The 19,178-nt window shown below is 39.7% G+C and overlaps 3 protein-coding genes across 4 annotated transcripts; all 3 read right to left on the bottom strand.

Annotated features, from left to right (window-relative positions):
- Positions 1 to 721: 721 nt before the first annotated feature.
- LOC108091615 (RING finger protein unkempt) lies at positions 722 to 8,914 on the bottom strand. Of its 2 annotated transcripts, XM_017190899.2 has the most exons (9): positions 8,817 to 8,914; positions 8,540 to 8,749; positions 7,148 to 7,567; positions 6,885 to 7,087; positions 6,490 to 6,602; positions 6,163 to 6,271; positions 5,865 to 5,987; positions 5,221 to 5,801; positions 722 to 5,166 (listed from the first exon to the last, which is right to left on the bottom strand). In XM_017190899.2, exons 1-9 carry the CDS (start codon positions 8,879 to 8,881, stop codon positions 4,969 to 4,971), a joined length of 2,022 nt encoding a protein of 673 aa, XP_017046388.1. In that variant the 5' UTR covers positions 8,882 to 8,914; the 3' UTR covers positions 722 to 4,968. The 2 variants fall into 2 exon arrangements, with proteins under 2 accessions (XP_017046388.1, XP_017046390.1); XM_017190901.2 differs by lacking the exons at positions 6,163 to 6,271; positions 6,490 to 6,602.
- A 227-nt stretch (positions 8,915 to 9,141) lies between these two features.
- On the bottom strand, positions 9,142 to 10,437 carry LOC108091618 (probable V-type proton ATPase subunit d 2). Its single transcript, XM_017190913.2, has 2 exons — positions 9,673 to 10,437; positions 9,142 to 9,613 (listed from the first exon to the last, which is right to left on the bottom strand). Exons 1-2 carry the CDS (start codon positions 10,356 to 10,358, stop codon positions 9,247 to 9,249), a joined length of 1,053 nt encoding a protein of 350 aa, XP_017046402.1. The 5' UTR covers positions 10,359 to 10,437; the 3' UTR covers positions 9,142 to 9,246.
- Positions 10,438 to 12,028: 1,591 nt separating this feature from the next.
- On the bottom strand, positions 12,029 to 12,859 carry LOC108091619. Its single transcript, XM_017190915.1, has 2 exons — positions 12,714 to 12,859; positions 12,029 to 12,654 (listed from the first exon to the last, which is right to left on the bottom strand). The coding sequence occupies exons 1-2, from the start codon at positions 12,822 to 12,824 to the stop codon at positions 12,106 to 12,108; spliced, it is 660 nt and encodes a 219-aa protein (XP_017046404.1). The 5' UTR covers positions 12,825 to 12,859; the 3' UTR covers positions 12,029 to 12,105.
- Between the last annotated feature and the right edge of the window lie 6,319 nt (positions 12,860 to 19,178).

Raw genomic sequence — 19,178 nt, 5'->3', positions numbered from 1 at the left:
AATTGTTGCGCTTGTGTTTAACGCGCGAACGCGGCGATATCGCAGTAACAGCAACAGCAAAAGCAAAAGCAACGGCAACGGCAGCCTCCTACCTTGTTTCAAACTGGCTCCCTGGACCCCGGTGGCTCAGGTTAAAGTGGCAGTGGAGAGATGAGGTGATGCACTTTTCAAAAAAAGGCATGCAGTACCTTTTTTGATAATTATAAAATACTTTCCGAAATTCATAAAAAATGTTTGGTAGTTTAAAAACAGAGAAACAGATTTTCAAGAAAGCATACAAATACATTGTTTATGCTTACTATTGATTTCCTTTAAATTGTCCCAATGCTGTTTTATTGGCGAATGTTTTCTACGGAAGATATTTAATTTAAATCCCCTTATAGGTTTAAATGAAGTGCAATCAAAGTGGTCCCATTTTTTCGACGAGTGTAAGGGCAGGGCAGGCAGGCAGCCGGGCATTGTCGGCTTGCTTAGCTATCACTGAACGATTATCGTGCATTTTAAAATTCTTACGAGTTTTGTGCTGCTGATGCCGATGTTGCTCTCTACCTTTTATATTGCCCTTTTCTCTGCTGCTCTTTGTTGTGGTTGCTGGGCCAGATTGGAATCACGCATGGGAACCAAGCGCCTTGGCTTTGTCTTGTCTGCAGACTGCAAAAAAAAAGAAGGAGAACACAAAAATTGCGGCATTCTCATCAACAAATTAGGAAAAGAACTCAGATGGGGGGCTTGCTTTAAACACGGTTTTATTAATCTTTCTTTTAAATAGTAATTTGTATTTATCAATTTGTTAATTGCATAGTTTACATAGTAGTAACTCTCCTTAGCAAATGCCTATATAGAAACTCCTGCTGTCCACTCGATTATTGCCAACACTTAGGTTCGTAAATATATAGAGGTGTGTATATTCGGATTGAGGCAGATGCTTTTGTTGCTTTTCTGGTCGCCTTGGACAAACATTTGTTCTTGATTTTTTTGAAATACATAACTAAATTGCTACACAATTTGCTTGATAATAATTTGATAATGCTATCATAGGTAATATGTTATTTATATAAATATTCAAATATTTGTATTCGTATCCTCTGCGGGCATAACTAGTTAAATAATTGATTTGTTAAGGTTGCATTGTCTACAATGTGGAAGGGTGTCCTTTTGTCGGAGTCTATTGTTTGTAGCTTTGTCTTTTCCTTCGGATAGTCAAGTAACACAACGCGATTTTCTTAATCTTTCCCTTTTTACATATATATGTGTATTGCCTTCATTCAATATCTTTAGCCATAACACTCGAGTCAATACGAAAAGAACGAACCAAAATGATGAAGGCGAACGTCGTTAAGCTAATATTGTTTTTGGGCTTCAAGTTTTATAATATCAGAAGAAGGTACTTTAAATTATACTGCAAGTGATAAAAATAAACTGCTATGGCCGCATTTCCGCGGCTATTAATCCCCGATAAGAAACTTTACAAGTCAAGAGCTTTATGGCATCTGACCAATATCAGCGCATCGGTATTAATATCATTCGACGAACACCATATAATCGGAGGTAAGTAAAAAGGAGATATATAAAGGGAACATAACTCAAGGGAAAGCCAGGACATGAACCGCGAATTACTTGTAAAATTTTCATAGATATTTTGTATGGGTAAATAGTACATATATTTTTCATATTACCTATATACCTAGGTGTAAGTTAACTTACAAAGAGCTGTCGAATTGTATCGAGTCTAGTTCAGCGTTTATTTCTAGTAAAAGTTTCAAATTCTGCTTATTTCATTTAGGTCTTGACACACATTTGTAGTATTCTAGAAAAAAATAATTTCATACATATTGATTCCACTTAGTTTATCGTGTTTCACTTATTGTGTGTGTCTGTGTGGGCTTGGTTCGCACAAAATTGCATAAATCTATTTGATTCATAATTGTTGTAGACAAGTTTAAAATACTAGACAGTACTTTCGGTTGCAAATTGCTCGGTCTCCGCGATTTCATCGTTAAAATTCCTGTTCGGTGTTCAGAGTTGTCTTGTTTTTGGTTGCTAATCGTGGTTAACTAATCATGTTAAACCTTTAGTTACAGTTTTCTACAATTTGTTAATTTATTATTGATTAACTAGTTGAAACAATTGGTAGCAAACATTTGTTCTTGTTCTAGAGCTAGAGAAGTAATTGCCTTTCCTTTTTAACTCGTATGTGATTTTTCAGTTTAAACTTTTGTTGAGAGCCCTATAAACTAGCTATTAGTTCAATTTGATATTTTAGACATTTAGTTTCTTTGTTTGATTCTTCTGGTCTACGTGTATATGACAATTTATTAAATATTCTATGTGTGTCCATATTTTCTCAACTAATATCTCCTGCCTTGCCTTTTGTTTTCTAAATGGAGCTGGAGCTTTACAACATTCGTTCTTGTTGTCATTGTTGTTGTACATAAAGTCAAGTTGGTTTACAATTTGATTTGTTTTATTGCTGGTTGCTGTCGCGAGCTTGCATTTATATATAAATATTTGTTTTTTTTTCTTTTTTGTTTTTTTTTTATATTTCTGGATCACATATTCAAGTAGTTTCAAAATCACATAAAAATCACTCTTACAGTAGCGTATACAAAATACATGTGTCATCTATAAATATATATGTATGTAACGTACATATACTTTTCGATCTGGTTTCTGCTCTGATTTTTCACAGTTGAGATGGCGTGAAATGGATTTCTTGACATGTTGAAAAATTGCTTTGCATTGGTTGGTTTGGATTGCGGTTGGAAAACCCGTAGTCGATAGATATCCCATGTATACTCGTAGAGATTTATAAAGTAAATTAGCAAATTTGTTAAACTGTGCCCGGTCGATGAAAGTCAAGGACATTCTGAGAGAGGTATGCATGTAGATCAGTTTGGTATTACACACACTAGATTTGCGACTCAACAGCTCCATTATAAAACCAATGTACTCATTACTTGCTCTTGTGATTTTTAGTTTTTTCGTGTACACTTTGTCATAAACTATTAAAGCATTTATAAGTTAACACACATTTGTTATTGTTATATTTATTAATTTGTATCTTTTGATGATTTGGCTTCTACAAAACACAGTACAAACACACACAGAGATAAAAGCCTTTGCGCTGCCTTTTCTAGTTAGCTTTGTTATATAATATATTTCATAGTTGGTTTTTCCTTTGTATATCATTCATAGTGTTGCTTTTGTTTTCAATAAATGCCTATGCTGTTATATTTTTAATTCATTCTCAAAACAGTCCCGTTTCGATTATATTTTTTTTTATCAATTTAACTCAACTAGCTAACAATACGTTTCAGTTTCATCCAACATTGTCCACAGCTACCAATTGGTTACGTTTGATAACTTTATTTTTGCAAAAAAATACAATAGTTTTTGAAGACGGTTTTACATTAACTCGGGTTAACATTTTCATTAAACTCTGTTCATTTCGCTGTATCGAATTACTTTTATTGTTTATGCTTTCTACATCACACTCATCAAATCTGCTTTCAAATTTTCCATAAATATATATCTATTCATATTCGTTCTTGTACCATCAGCTGAATGCTTGATTTCATTTATCTTAATAATACGATTTCACATTGACGATTCTTTTTGTTTTCTTGTTCTACTTTGGAAGCGTCCAGTTGAGACTATGAAAGTAAAGTGAAGATTTAATTCAGCTGCAAAGTAAGTACTTAAAGCACTATATAAATCACAAAATAACCTAATAGAGTATATGCGTACATAATTTTGTGGCTGGTAGTTAGCAACATTGCCCCACCTAAGCCTGAATAAAAGCATAGTGTCCTTAGCCCTCAGATTGTCGAAACCTGTCCGTCAACGAGGTCTTTCTGCTCCTCTTTGGATTTCGTCGATCTGAGTACTTGGCTTTAATACATTCAACTTGGTTTTCAACAAAATTGGCTTTTCGATAAGGAAAAGCAGTGCCGCATTCAGTTACAATTCATTTTAGTTTCTATAATTACTTTTGTGCAGTTGGAAAAAAATAAAAGCAGAGAACTGACTAAGATTAATGAACCTGTCAGTTAAATACATTTTATGACGCTTGTCTTGGCTTTTAGTTGTTTTCTTTCACAAGTTTGAAACACATACATATAAAATACAGTTTGAAAATCGGCTTTTATAAAATCACTGGTGGTTTTTGTTTGTTTGTGGTTGCTTGCTGCTCTTCTATGCGACAATACATTGTTAAAGATTATTAACTTGTTCAATTTGTTGTTTTCTATAAATTTGTTAATAGTCAATTGCTAAAAGTGTCTAGAAAAATTAATATATTATATATTTTTCATATCTTTCAACCAATTACACATTGTAATGGTTTAGTTTTCATATTTTTCTTAAGTAATACTAGTGAAAAGTACAATATGACTGAAAGTGTAGCATAATACAAATATAGAGACACACAAATATATGTGGATAAAAAAAATAAATGAGATATTGCAAATTCGTGCAGTTGGTTAAACAAAAATACGTATGCCTATAACATTGAAAATATCAAACAAAATTAAAATGTTGAATACATAAAATATAGTATAAAAAATCAAAATTTAAACTTTTTTCAAGTTTTCCTGTAGTCGATTTAAGAAAAAAAAATAGACAAAAATAAAATGATGTACTTATTTGTTAAGAGCTGCTATCTAATTCAATTAATAGTTTGTGCCTAGTAATTGCTAATATTCATGACGATAATTTGCATAATTTGCGTAGAGTGGAAATATAAATTATATATTCTTCACCACATGCACAAGCGGCATGTGGCAACTCCTAACCAATCAAAAGTTTCAACTTTTTGCTTATTACTAAAGTTTGCTTTGTGAGTACCACATTGTCATGCTGTTCGCGCTTTTGATCCCCATGATCCTCCCACACTCTATCGAAATCAGTTTTCGTATCCGATTTTCAGCCAAAGGGCCACTTGTGGTCCTGTTGCTGATAAAACAAGTTCTAGGTGTGGGTGGTAATTACCGGCACCTGACAGTATGGGCACTCGGTAACCGAGTCAGCGCACGTATTGCAGATCGACAGGTGGTTGCACGGCTCCAGGGTGACCGTGCGGTTGTTCTCCTCGCACTTCATGCACTTCTTGGCGTTCTCCAAATATAATACTTTGTCGACCTCCTCCAGATCGGTGCGCAGCTTTGACTAAAATGCAGCTGTTTAATTTCATTACAAAAGCAAATCTGTTTAACTACCAACCTGCAATTGCTTTAGCTTTTGAATGGACAAGTCCCGCAACTCTGCTGGCAAATTGAGCTGAATCTGAGCTAGGTCATAGCGCTCCTTCCACTCCTGCGACTCCTGCTTGGCCTTGTCCCGCTGCATTTCTGCGATCTTCAGCTTGCAAGCCATGTCCTCGCAGCGTCCAGTTAACTTGTGGATCTGAGCGTTCTTCGTAAGCAATTCGTTGGTGATGCGTCCCAAGTCGCTGTTATTTTGTGACTGCAGCGATTGCAGACTGAACGCATTTTTAGCCGTATTCAGAGTGTTCTCAAACAGACTATTTCCCACCGAGCTGCTATTGATGTCGTCGCGTATGGTATTTAGTTCGGATATCCTCACCGAGGGACTGATGGACAAGCCATCGCCAAAGCCGGGCGATATGATGCGCGACGGAAAGAAGAGACTGCTCTCGTTCTGGGTGGCCGAAAGGGAATTGCTAAGTTTGTTCGAACCGCCGTAGTTGAAGGCGTCCACGTTGAAGAGATTGGCATGGTTGGTAGGACTGTATGTGAGCGAGCTGCTGGGAATGTTGACGGCGAAGCCACCTGAGTTGAAATCTACGCAAAATGAAGTATCATTATTAATAATTAGTTGTTAAACGTGGCTAGCTAGTAACTTACCGTTAATTGAGTTACTTAGAGTCGTATTAGGAATGTTAATTGGCGCCGAGGAACGTGTTAATAAGCTAGTATTGGCCAGACTCGCCGACAATGAGTTCTCGCGCGGATCATCCAGTGAGCAAGCTGCTTGCAAAGAATGAAGACAAATAAGAAATTGAGTTTCAGTTAGGCAAGTGGGGCACAGGGCGAGGCGTTTGCTGTCTTAGCGCTGACAAATCTTGTCCACAACCAACATTTAGAGTAGTGAGTTCTGGTGTGTTACTTAGGTGTACGCATGTCAGGACTCTCGAATACTCACAACGACTGTCCGGCGGTCGTGAGAAACTTAAAAATTTGCTGGAATTTGTTGTGTTTTCCAAAGCATCTACCAACATTTTATTGGTACTATTACCATCAATGTTCAACAACTACGAAGAGAACAAAACGAAAAGAAAAGAGGAGGATCGCAATGAGAGCAGGCCACAGGATTGAATGTTTTGATGAGAATAGACTGATAAGCTGTTAGCTGATGTTGGTTAGCTGGATTAGCGCGACAAACGATGTTGGGTGGTAGTATGTTTGGGATTAGGCGATGCACATCGAGAGCTTCGATTTGGATGAGTGTTACTGGATCGGTTATACGTACATTGTCGCCCCTTTGGAACACATCCTGGGTCTTGAGGTCGGGCAAGGCATTGGAAATAAGCTCGCTTAAGGACAGCTCTTGATCCCGCATCTTGTCCTCGGCCACTGAGCATGCTTTATATTTTGTATTGGGGAAATGTAACATGTACAAGCAACACCGAGCGGCGAAGCAAACATTGATTGATGCAGTGGTTTTCAAAGAGTTCGATAGGTAAACAGTAGGTTTTGAAACGGTTTTGCGGGTTGATTGATGAGGCGAGTAAAAGACAAACATAGAGTTAGAACAGGAAAATAATAACTTGGCCCTACAGAATTCCCTACGGCAACTGGTTGTGGAGCACAGCGCTGCTGAAAGCTAGGGATTAACTATTAGTATAGTGATTCTTCTGGACTTACGTTCCACATGTGCAAAGGCGCAGAAGACGCTGCGCGGACAATAGCCGGCCTGTTGGACATCGTTGCACTTGGTCGACTTGTAGATCTCCGGATGGAACTGCTGCTCGGTGCGTGTGTGGCAGTACTGACAGTTGTCGCCGGCCTCGCAATTTCCCGGTTCGCCCCATTCCTCGCCGTGCTTAACATTTGGACAAGGAGTCGACCTGGAGGAAAGTTTATTGTCAGGCAAGGCATTTATTTGATATTGCTAAGATGGCTCTTACCTGTACTTGTATTTCCTTGGAGAACGACGCTTGTCCTTGCTGTTGTGGTACTGTGGACAAGCATATCCCTGGCGACACAAGCGTGGTGGACGCTTGCATGGCTCTGTCTTGTAGTTGGCCAGCACATAGTTGGTGTCCTGCCACTTGGGGTCCTCGTTCATCAGGTTGCGTTCCTTGTCCAGGGCGTTCAGAGCGTTAGTGCTGTCAAGTGTGCTCTCGGCATTCTGCAGGGTCTCCAGCTCTTTGATATCGTAGACCGGTGGGCGCTGGTCCTGCATTCCGTGGGCAAAGGCGCAGTGCAGTCCGTTCTTGACGCAGTAGCCACGGCTGTCGGTGTCGTGCACGCACATGCATGTCTTGTAATAGCGCAAGTGGTAGCGCCTCTCGGTGTCCCCAGCTGTGCGGTGTAAAAAAGGACATCTGTGGGAAGAGGGAGAGTTTTAGTGACGCAAACAGACGGCATTAAAGAAATAAGGCAAATCTGTACAAAATAAATAAGCTATTATTATATGTGAATTTAATTAGCATTCCTTTCTTTCCCGAAGTTTAAACAAACTGATAAGACATTTTTCAAAATATTCATAACATTACTTAAGTCCCCAACTGGTTTAAAATAAGTTACCCTGCAAACACTTTGTATTTTAAAATGCGTTATTTTTTTCTTTCTTTCTTAAAACCCTTCTGGACGAATGCAATGTATCCATTTATACCCTATAAATATCGGGGGTATAAAAATAGATAGGGGTCAGGGGTCAAACCTCGAGTCTGGGTCATAAACTCCGCCTGTTGTTGTTTCGAGCAGAACGTAATTGCGTATTACTTTTAGCCCGTTCTTGCGCTTCGGAGAGCTTTTCTCTTCAAAGCTCGCCAGTGACAATAACTGTACATTTTGAAGCTGCCGGGGGAAAATCAAAATAAACGAAGAAGAAAACACGCAAAAGCGAAACGCAATAAAAACAATGACGCACACACTTGTAGAGGTGGCGAGAGTGTGCGTTTGTGTGTGTATACACACACGAAAGAGAGCAACAACCACCATCGCAAAGGCAAAACGGATGCTGATAAGAATTTGCTAGCCCAATCACTTTCACTTTTGCACGGTGGTGACCTCGCCTACACACACACATATGTACAGCAGCACACCCACACACTCAATTACAATTTCACTTTTAGCTTTCCAGACGACGCCAAGCCCCCGCACACACCCGCACCTTAGTTTTTGTTTGTAAACACGAAGACAAGAGATACACACACATCGCGAAGGAACGAGAGCGCAAAGAGGAAACGAAAAAATACTACGTCGTTGTCTATTGCTGTCTCATCCCACAGCGATTTCATCAGGAGTCAAGAATCTGGATTGCATATCTACTGGATGGCAGGATATCTACTCACTCGTCGCCCTCGGGACAAATCCCAGTGGTTTCATCGTATTTGGTGCAATAGTTATCCGCACTGTAGTTGAAAGTGCCATCGCGTTTTCGCACGGGGCGACGCCGACGCTGGTTTTGAAAATGCCAATTGAAGCAGACGAAGGGGCGATGCTGGTTGCACTTGTGTTGCAAAAATGACGTGCACTGCTCCACGCGGAACTCCTTCAGGTAGCTGAAATGGTTGGGGGAAGGTAGGAGGTCACTTTAACTTTAGGAGGCTACTATTTTGAGGTATTTACGTATAGTGATTGGGCTTTTCCTGCTGCGAGGAAAGCAGCAGCTTGTTCGATTCGTTCGCCAACATCGTTGTTAGTGTTGCCAGATGGCGCGACGGCTTTCGCCACAAACGCTCGATAACAACCTACTAAAAAATCCAGTTGCTCACTAAGATGGCATCACCGGATAAAATCTTTTTCACTCACCAAATAAAAATTGGTTTTAAGCTAGGAGCAAAAAAAACGTTGTTATTTCAAGCCTCGATATTTTGGCGCCCTTTCGATAATCGAAATTCTTTTATACCCCGTTTATACGCGAAATTCCTTTTATAATTTTTAAATCTTGGAATGATTTTGAATATTTATTAAATTGAATAATTTAGAATTCACCATTTAAGAAAATGTTATTGAGAAATAAAACAAAATAATATTAAAATATTATAAAACCCAATAATCAGTCAAGAGGTATGGGAATATAAGCGTTGACTTTATCATACTGCCGCTGGGAAATGCATTCGCTTATCCAAATAATATTGCGACACTCCAACTGCTTCAGTTTAATAAACGAGTAAAATATCCCGAAGTGGAACTGCTGCAGGAAGGTCTGCACATTCTTTTTGGCCTCGGCCATTAGGAAACGGTCCTCCAGGGTAATCATGCCGTCGGTGTCCCGCTCAAAGTTGTCAAACATCTTGCCGTATCCGTCAAACACATTGCACACGTCGCGTATTTTTTCCGTTTCATTCAAAGTGGACATGCTGGCCAAGGCTATTTTGGGCAAATAGCCACAGGTTGGGAACATCCTTAAGCGTTGTTTTTGGCTGGATAAAAGTAGGTGGATAAAAATATACTTGCAACAGTAATAAAATAAGAAACCCACCTTATATCACTATCAATTGAATTCACAGCTATGGTGATAGTGCGGCGATCCGCCTCGAAGGACAACAAGTTTGTCATCACATCGGCGGTGTTTCCACCCAGCTTGCTGCAGTACTCGTAAAAGTTCTCCAAATAGGACCGGTACAGGAGAGCCCTAACGATCTCCACATCGATGTGACGCAGCGATTCCATGGGCAAATCGGGTGGCACAAACTGGGCGATGGGCGTGTCAATCAGCACTGCATCGAAGAGCTCCGCGGAGTTGGTGGCCACCTCAATGGCACCCAACTGGTCAAAGTATCCCAGCGGATGGCACATCTTCAACAGGCGCTTCATGGACCGATGATTATTCAAGCCAGCGAGCAGAAGCGCCACGTTATCAATCATGAAGGGATAGCGGATGTACTCCATGAAGGTGGTCAGCGGCTCCGACGAGTGGCTGCGTATGTAGTAGTACTGCTGCAGAAGTCGGTCCCTCAGGCATCTTTCTATAACCTCCACGCAGGGTTCGGTCATATCACCGCCAAATATGATGCCGTAGTCCGTTCCCTGGATGCTGATCATCACATCCTCGAGTGACTCGCACTGAGTGAGGTTCAGGTAGTCCGAGTGCTTCAGCATGCCGTTCTTGAAGCCCCGCGTTAGGGCCTCCAGGTATCCAAACTCCATATTGAAAAACATCGACATTTTGGCTTGTTGATTTTGAAATATTATTATAAGGTGATTTTACTCGAGCAGGGATTAAACAAAGGAATAGATCGATGCGAATTTCTCAAACGTTGTGATGTTGTCAATGAAATCGGGAGGTAATACAATGTATTTTTATGGTTTCTTAATTTTTATAATTGTAAAACTTAAAATTGATAATTGTTTGAACCTTTTCAAATAGGAAGTAAGTGGCGCCATCTGTCGCAACCGTTTCTAAGCAAATAATCTTATGCTCGCTGGAGGGCGCTTTTGTATATCTTGTGCTGCCATCTGCTTATCCTTTTTATCTGTATGGCAGCTTTGAAACGGATATTCAAATTTGTTGTCCAATTTAAAACAACATTTTGTTAATATGTTTTTTTGGTTTTGTTGATTTTAAAATAGTTTGATAACATTTTCTGGAAAACTACGAAATTACAGCTTAGGTATAAGAGATCACGTAGTTATATATAACTGCATTCTCCCGGAATTTCTGCACATGCGCCTGGAGCGAGATGCTGGAGGGGATTCACCTGTTGCTCTTGGCCACTTGTTTACTTGTTGGCAACTGTTTGTTTACTCAGTCAACTAGCTGCGCTCGAGGCAACAGCATTCTTACTGCAAGTTGTAACAATATTTTCAGCCTTTCATCTAGAAACAACAAACATGTGAATTTCCCGCTGTGAAATTGCTTTTCATATTGTAACGCTTTGGCATCGCCTTGTTAATGTCGCCGCGTGTGCATCGCATAAATGTGGCACTAAAGCAACATTATTTATTGCCAACGAAGCGTTTAATTGCTCATAACAGGGGTGTCAATGCGGACAAAGAAAAATCCTCGTGTTCGGTTATCATCAAACTGTTCTAATTCCGGCTGGCATATGAAATTGAAAGTGTCACAAATGATCAAAAGTGATTCCGAGTTTTAAGGCAGCAGGGAAACACAATGGTAAGAAAAATGTGAGGCAATTCACTTAGATATTTAAAATAACAATGTGATTTTTGCGTGATGAACAAGTTGTTTAGCCAAAACTGGGATAATATTGTTTTGTTTTTTTTTAAATGTTACAATCTTTGATATCGTAATATTTGTTCTGAGCAGATGTTTCTTTTCTAAATTTAAATTTCTGGGTCAAATACTTTCGGTAAGTTTTGGAATTACCGATTTTTAGGTCAATGGCAAACGCTTAAGTCACGAGTGCCACCTGTTACTTTTCTAGAGCATTTTAGTCAGTCAAAAATATTATAGACAAAGTTAAGGCCTTTGACAGAAGTCAGCCGATATGGGCAATAAATAAGATCACGTTATACAGTTTAATTCTGGCAGTTGTCTTGTCAATGGCTCGTCATTCCAGTAAACTTTCCATGTGGAAAGTCTTAGACTGTTCTCATTCTTTGTCCCCTGCTGATATCTATGGACATTTGTCTGTCAAGGAGTCCACATTATCGGATGGACAACTGACAGCTGAAATGCGTTTCCAACTTGTACAGATTTCAACCAAAACACAAATCATTGCGTGGGTTGTATTTTTCGCATTGGCCGAGAACATTTCCTCGAAAGCGAAGGGGAAAATAGATTTCCCATGCTCATGATGAATCCAGGAAGTTTTTGAGATAATCTGAAAACATTATTGGGTGCGGAATTATATTCAATTGTATTTTAAAATCAGTTATAATATAAAAAGCATAATATTTTATTCATTATGCAAATGCAATTACATTTATAGATATTATTTAGTTAGGCAAATTACAAGAACACCTTTCCGCTTTCCCGATTGTTTTTAGCGGTGGCGCTCTTTGTATAAATGGCCCGGTAAATATAGAAGCCAACTCCTGCATGCACGGCAACTACTGTACAAATGGCGGAGATAATGTCGGCATCGATGTGCGCGAAACTCTTCAGAACCACAAACTTGAGGGCAAAAAAGGTGGCTATGGGGAATCCAATGATCAAGAAGCAGTAGAACATCAGCAGCAGGACAATAAACACGGGTCCGTGCATTTGGGTGGGCGGTGGAACTAGGATTTCCCACTCGGCCCACACCTCCAGTTTTTCCATTCGGGAAAACTCCTGCACGAAAATGAGGCGCAGAATATACGCTGTTATTATGACGTGCATCACAATAATTGTGGCCACTGAAGATCCAATTGCCACGTTGGTATCACCCTTCCCATAAATCGGCTCCATTACAAAAAACTTGAAGGCGCAGAAAATCATCACGGGGCAAAAGATTATGATTCCCAGAAATAAAAGCAGCTGCTGCATTCGGTTGAGAACATTCTCGGCTCTTCTTTTCTGAAGGGAAATTTGTGGGGCTTGGAAACAATAAATAGACTTATATTTTGTCTGCTAACCTTGACATTGGCGTCCTTTTCCAAACTCGCCAAGTCCTTCGAGCAGTATGGCTCTTCTGCGGGCCTAACTGCATTATTTGCAGAATAAAACTTGCGTAGCTTGGTAAACATTTTGATCTGATTTTAACTGGGATAGTTAAGGCAAGGACTACTGTGAGGATTTTTAAAACACCTAATTGAAAATGTCACCAAATCAAACCTCTTGAATCAAAATAATTTGAAACTAAATTCATTGATAAGAAATTTATTATATGTATTAAGCTGTGCATGTAAAATATGGAAAAGAAAGCAAATTTTCTAAAAATATTTCTACCCAAAAAAATTCAGAATTTCCCACATAACTTAACATAGAAAAACAACGCAAAAGCCATGTCATATAAGGCATTAAGGAATCAGCAAACATCCAATTTTAGCAGGGCATAAAGATTGCAGCAGCGCGAGGCAGAAATATCTGGTCGCATGACCGGGCGACACGACTATATAGTAATTAGTCTTGACTTAACCACCCAGTAGCCAGAAAAGAGCCTCTGCAGATTAGATAGGTGTAATTAACCAGAAGGAGGAGTCCGGGAGAGCAGAGTACAGTCGATCGGGGCGGGCCTACCAACTTCTACCTGACCGATAAACATTTCAAATCAACGTCGTGATTTTTATAGCCACCACTTGAGTCGAAGACCGCGCCCTCGATTTACAGCCAAAGATTATTTCTGGGTCAGCTGACTCCGAGGGGAACGGTAGTTTCCCCTGGAAAATCATAAATGAATTCGGTTTAAAAATAAAGAATATTGCAAATCAGTTGTCGAAATTTGCCTTGTCATTACGGACTGCATTGTTAATCTACATGAATTATTTTAGTTTGATATAAGGTCTATTTTAGGAGATGAGTAAAAAAAAATATGTATTTTTAGATTCTAGAAAGAAATGGTATTTTTTCTTCAAGTATCAACTTCCTTTAATTTCCACTTATAACTCAGTTATTCATTAAAATAACATTTGAGGCATACAAACAATTAATGGGCACATAGATTAGCCTAGATTACCATACAGCTTTGACGTTAGCTCCGTTTTAAATTTATAATCTTATCTATCCTTCTTTAAATATTACTCATACGCCAAGTTGGCCCATTGATTTAAATGAAAGGCAGACTAAACATAAAGAAAGGGAAAAATAAATAACAGAGTGGATATATTTTGCAGTGAATCATAGCAATCTTTAACCTTACCGTTATTATCAGTCTTATCCGATTGAGCCTATTTTGAATTCTATAAATATATTTTTTAGCGATAAGTAGCACGCCATAATTGTATTTTTTGGTTATTTTAATGGTTATCCGATCGGTTTGTTTTGGTAGCGTTGCCAAGGGCCAGATCGGCATCCTAAAATAGCCTATTCAGCTCTTCTTTTAGCCGTACTTTATGGTCTGCCAGCGAACTGGCTCCCATCCAAATGGCCAACAGCTGCGAGCAGCGGGAAAGGCGTGAAAAAAAAAAAAAAAATAATGAGAATTATGCCAAGTTCGTATAATGAACCGGGTCAATATCCCAAACGCCATTCGACAGGTTGACAAGTGGGTTGGTATGTGGGATCGAATAGCTCATTAGAGTGGGATGCTGGCCATGCAAATTGCACGACAGCTAATGGCGAAACTATTTGCCATTCAACTCCCGCCGGGGAATCCGATGCCCATATCCTTCCGGTTCAATTCGAAGGGTGTCCTTGAACCGAGGCGCAACTCTACTCATCCATGCAACTTGTATGTGCATCTACGAGTATGCATATATAGTATATAGTATGCATATGTGGATGGCAATTATGGTAATTGCCCTGTCTGGGCATCCGCTTCCCATTGGCGTCCTTTTGTTTGCTCGCCTCCATGGCAAACCATCCACCCACCATCCGCCTGACCTTGAATTCAGTTTCCCCCCTTTCCTTGCTTCGAGGAGCCACAGGACTCTGAGTAACCTTGACAAACACGTTGACCGTCACTTGAGAGTTGACCAAGTTTTATTGGTTTCCTTTGAGTGCAGCGGAAAGTTTTCCCCCTTGAAGGCACAAAAGAAAAGTGCAGGAAAATGCAGTAGGGCCGCCTGCCTTTATTGGCCATCGATTTACAATTAAAAGTCCAGCTGAGGGACTCTTCCACGAAAGTATCTTCGAATGCTGTGCACACTGTTGATAGAGTAATTCAGTTGTTGGTGCTCCATTAACCATTAGCCGATTTGCATACAAGGGAATTGTTTGGCTGGGGGATTTAAAATCCCATTCGGAATCCACATCCATCAACCAAGAGCGACGGTCAAGGACTCGTGGAGAGTTTATCGCTCTCTCTCAGGGGATTTACATGGATCCTTCGGTGTATCCTTCGGATGTTGCGGCAGGTCGGTTACATCAAATTCGGGCAATCAGCATAAATTTATTGCCACTCGGGGAGCGCTCAACTTTGAACCGAATGCGCCTCTAAACTATCGGCTGACCTTTGCTCCTGACCCTCGAAAATCCCTCGCTTTTCTTCACCAAATAGCAAATAGTCAACAGACAAGCCCGAAATAACTTCGGTGACATGTGATGGATGATTGCCTGTCCCCACTTTGATTGCCATTGTTCTCCGTCCGGGGTCAAAATGGGCCGTAAAACAACAGGATGGCTCTTTTGATGGCTGTGTTAATGAGCTCGGCAAGATAATAGGAAATGCCTCCGGGTTCAGACAGCTGAGCACAGTATATAATACAGCTATAAATAAAGGAAACTATCTTAATTAAATATGGCAACAAACGAGGAGAAGCTAGTAACTTGAAATTAAAGATTAGTTCGGTCAAAAGAAAATCATCTTACGTGGAAAGATAAGAAAAGTGGTTTTAAGGCAGTTAAAGAGTGAGTAAGAGCCTATTAATAAACAATACTTTACATCTCTTTTTATGATTGTAGAGTACTCCTCACATATTTATAGTATAAACACATCAAGTTGTTTAACAACATGTGTTGATATTATACTTTTATAGATGTCTGGTTATGTTTAGGTTATAATATTTGATTAATGCCTCTTTTCTGACAGATTTACCAGCTAATAGAAGCCCCTTTCAGATAAAACATTTATCCACCAGGTTACACTGTCGCAGTCTTTGGTCTAGACCTTCGCAAACAAATCAAGCTTATCCAAAACCTGGTAATGGTCAGGTGTTCCCCACTAGAATAAACTATAGCCTTTCCTTCTGGAACCCCTGCTGAAAAGATAAGTCCATGTCAACTGTCGTATATTTTAACTTGCACTTGTTGCTAATATTTGCGCGAAGATCCGTCAGCGAAAACTCGCGCTGAGCCAACAGAAGTCATGCGCCGGCGAATTTCCAGATTCGGAACCAGGTAGATACTGCTCCAGATACAGATACAGATACATTTTAAGATACTGTGACAGCTAGAAATCCCACGACGGTCGCGAGTCAGAATTTATGAATAGCTTTGTTGACCAACGTGACAACAAAGTCATCAGGTGTCTCCAGATTCCTTACGACAGTTGGCCAAAAGCCAAACACAGTCGATGTCATAATCCTTTCGAGCATTTCCTGAGTTTACCCCAGGTATTTTAAGCAGAATTCGTAATTAAGCTTCGGTGAAATAATCATAAATGGAAGATTATTGCATATTTACCATCTTAAAACCGGCATAAGATCTTGATGCCCCAACTTGACGACTCATTAACATTAAAGTGACCGCTAAGTCACAAGGCGAAATTGCACACTCCAGATAACTTTGGATTAGACTGGTGCCCATTGGCAACTAATTAGGGAAGGTTTGTCAACTTATAAGACCGCCATTCACGTCACACAATATCAGCTAGTATCAATGGGAAAAACTTGAGAGTCGAGTATTACTTGCACTAATCAAGGGTAATAGACTAAAGTATCTTACAGATTAATTGTAATCGCACACGTTCCTTCGCCTATACTTTCCAGAAATGTTATCTGACAAAAGCGTTATTATATATGCACTAAATACACTTAGTGCTGTTACAATGTTTAGGGAAGAAATTTATTTACCTTTGAAGTAAGGGAAAACAATGTGAAATGATTCAATGAAATCAAGAACTATATTTCAATAAGTATTGCCTACTTGATGGCGAAACTTTACTTATAAAAAATCTCTGAAAATGCAAACGAATTTATGAAATATTATAAATATACTTTATAAAATATTTTTCTAAATCGGTCACGAAACATTTTTCCCTGCTGATTTATACTTCCCCGCACAAATTCCTCACGAATTCTTCCTTGCCATTAATTTTGATGGCTCTGGCTTTTATTTGGCCAGTAAATCTTTGTGCTCTTGAGCATGGAGGATGTCTTCAATGAGTGAATGCTATTTATATACATTTATTTATTCCTGGCCGGGCCTTGTGTGCTCTCCTTGCAGCTGCGGCACGTTTCGAGTGCAGAAGGCTTTCCTTTTGGGGTTCCGAACGCATCCTAGGTCACTTCTGGCCAGGTTGGCATGCAAATGGCGGTTGGGTGGCCCACTTTTGTGGTGCACCGTGTCATGCAACACTGAGTTCAATGGCCGGCCAGAGGTCATCGAAGGACGTCAGCAGGCTGACCCCTGACCCCTCTCCCCCACCCCTCTCCCCATTCTTTGCCACGCTTGGCACGCAATGACATTGACATGCGTTGGCTGAGCAGGACTTTCAGGTGAAACCCCCTTTCCATTCCCCTTAATCAAGCAGATCCGCTGTACGTGCCCGTACTTATTTATTGGCCACTGGCGCTTGTTAGCCAAGGCCCGAATTCACCTGCAAGTTGGCTTAAAATAGCCACAAGAAGTCCTCGCAACTAGGTCGTCGAAAGTATGCAACACTTTGGCCATTAAAACGAAATTATAGAACTCAAGAAACGGCAATTGTGATGCTCGTGCCAGGGGATTACTTTAAAGTCGAAGGACGCAAATGGGGAAGGGAGGAGGGGGAAGGGAAGGGAAGGGGTGGGGCACTTATGCATGCCCCATTGAGGGAGCTTACATTACCGTGAAGCACTGCCACGTGTGGCAGCCACGTGTGTCTGTCCCTGCCCATGCAAATAATTCAATCGAGCTGATGGCTTCGCTCAGCAGCATTTCCCCAAAACAACAGCTCATGAATTTCTCCGCCCTTTAATCACGACCTTGATAAATAAGAGGATGCACGAGTTTCGAAACCCTTCAGGTTGTCTGTACGATTCTATCAAAATAATAACACTGTGGGAAATATTTGGGCAAAAGCAATAAAACATTATATTCAAATAACAAAAGCTTTTCCACATCGTTATAAAAATAAATAAATCAGTTATAAACAAGAAATAAATCTTAGAAATATTTGAAACCTTACAGCAAGTTTATGATTCTCTCTTAAAGATGAGCTAATTATATTTTGGTTTTCTTAGGTTTTACGGTTTTTAGACTTTTTAATTTGCTGTGTATACATTTAATTCATCACTTCAGCACATGTCACAAGCTAGCAAATGGAAGTGGTCTTGGGGGAGTCAAGCCCTGAGCTGAAATACCTAATTGGAGCACTTGAAACTGGTTCGTGTTCTTTGGCATCCCACACATGCACATGAGTTACTGATTTTCCGGCACTAAACGCGTTCCCTTTCTTCGCAGTTATGGAACAAGATTTATATCTTACACAATTGAGCATTGTTTCAACGCAATGTGTCAGATTTTAGACTGAGCAGTTTCAGTGGCATGCCGACAAATAAATAGTGTGTGTAATTTAGTGTGTGGGATTCATTTTCGTACATAAATGTGCATTGAAAATTCGGGTTAAATATATCAGACCATTGACGTCAGAAGTGCAATTAGTTTCGTTTGCGTATTCAACAAATTGTGTAATTTGGATAGAAGTAATTTACAGTTTAAACATTAAGAAAACATTTAAAAACTAAATTCCTAAGATTTAAAGAGAGTAAATTATATTAAACAGAAAAATAATTTGCAATATTTCATAATACATATTAGCCAAAGTGTTGCGTTTAGTTGCACTTGGCATAACGGAAAATAATTATTCTGTTTAACTCGCAATTTGTTTTTAAATCTTCCATTTTGTTTACCGCAAACAGTTAATGATCTTTGTGCCACGTGCTGTATAAGCGCGATTAACCGAAATTGGTCGTAAATCAAATACTATAGGGATGCTGGGTGCTATTCTATGGGCTTAAATTAGGCACCGCCAACTTATTATATTTTCAATTCTTCCGAAATTGCAAACGTGATTCTCGGGACACCTATTCAATTACCCATTTACCGTAATGGCCGCGTTACAGGCAGCACTTTGCTTTTGGGTTGTTGGGCAGAGTGAATACACAATGAATCACTGGCTATTTCCATTTCTATTCAAACGTGGCTATTGTGGGCATGTGACACCTTGCACTTTGCACTGATTGTGTTTGCATTTGCTCTGCGGGGAGCACAATTGCACAGGTGTAAAAGGCGGCAACAGA

The sequence above is a fragment of the Drosophila ficusphila genome, unplaced genomic scaffold (genome assembly GCF_018152265.1).
Source record: "Drosophila ficusphila isolate 14025-0441.05 unplaced genomic scaffold, ASM1815226v1 contig_791, whole genome shotgun sequence".
Taxonomy (NCBI): Eukaryota; Metazoa; Arthropoda; class Insecta; order Diptera; family Drosophilidae; genus Drosophila; species Drosophila ficusphila.
Note: the sequence above shows the minus strand (reverse complement) of the source record. Positions and strands in the feature narration are given on the sequence as shown.

Excerpts from the sequence above, each read along its gene's own strand:
- LOC108091615 (XM_017190899.2), bottom strand. The coding sequence starts at position 8,881 with ATGTTGGCGAACGAATCGAACAAGCTGCTGCTTTCCTCGCAGCAGGAA. Across the intron at positions 7,088-7,147 it reads CCAAGGAAATACAAGTACAG|GTCGACTCCTTGTCCAAATG; the intron begins GTAAGAGCCATC and ends ACTTTCCTCCAG. Across the intron at positions 6,603-6,884 it reads CGCCTTTGCACATGTGGAAC|CATGCTCAGTGGCCGAGGAC; the intron begins GTAAGTCCAGAA and ends CAAAATATAAAG.
- LOC108091618 (XM_017190913.2), bottom strand. The coding sequence starts at position 10,358 with ATGTCGATGTTTTTCAATATGGAGTTTGGATACCTGGAGGCCCTAACG. Across the intron at positions 9,614-9,672 it reads TCAATTGATAGTGATATAAG|CCAAAAACAACGCTTAAGGA; the intron begins GTGGGTTTCTTA and ends ACTTTTATCCAG.
- LOC108091619 (XM_017190915.1), bottom strand. The coding sequence starts at position 12,824 with ATGTTTACCAAGCTACGCAAGTTTTATTCTGCAAATAATGCAGTTAGG. Across the intron at positions 12,655-12,713 it reads AAAAGGACGCCAATGTCAAG|AAAAGAAGAGCCGAGAATGT; the intron begins GTTAGCAGACAA and ends ATTTCCCTTCAG.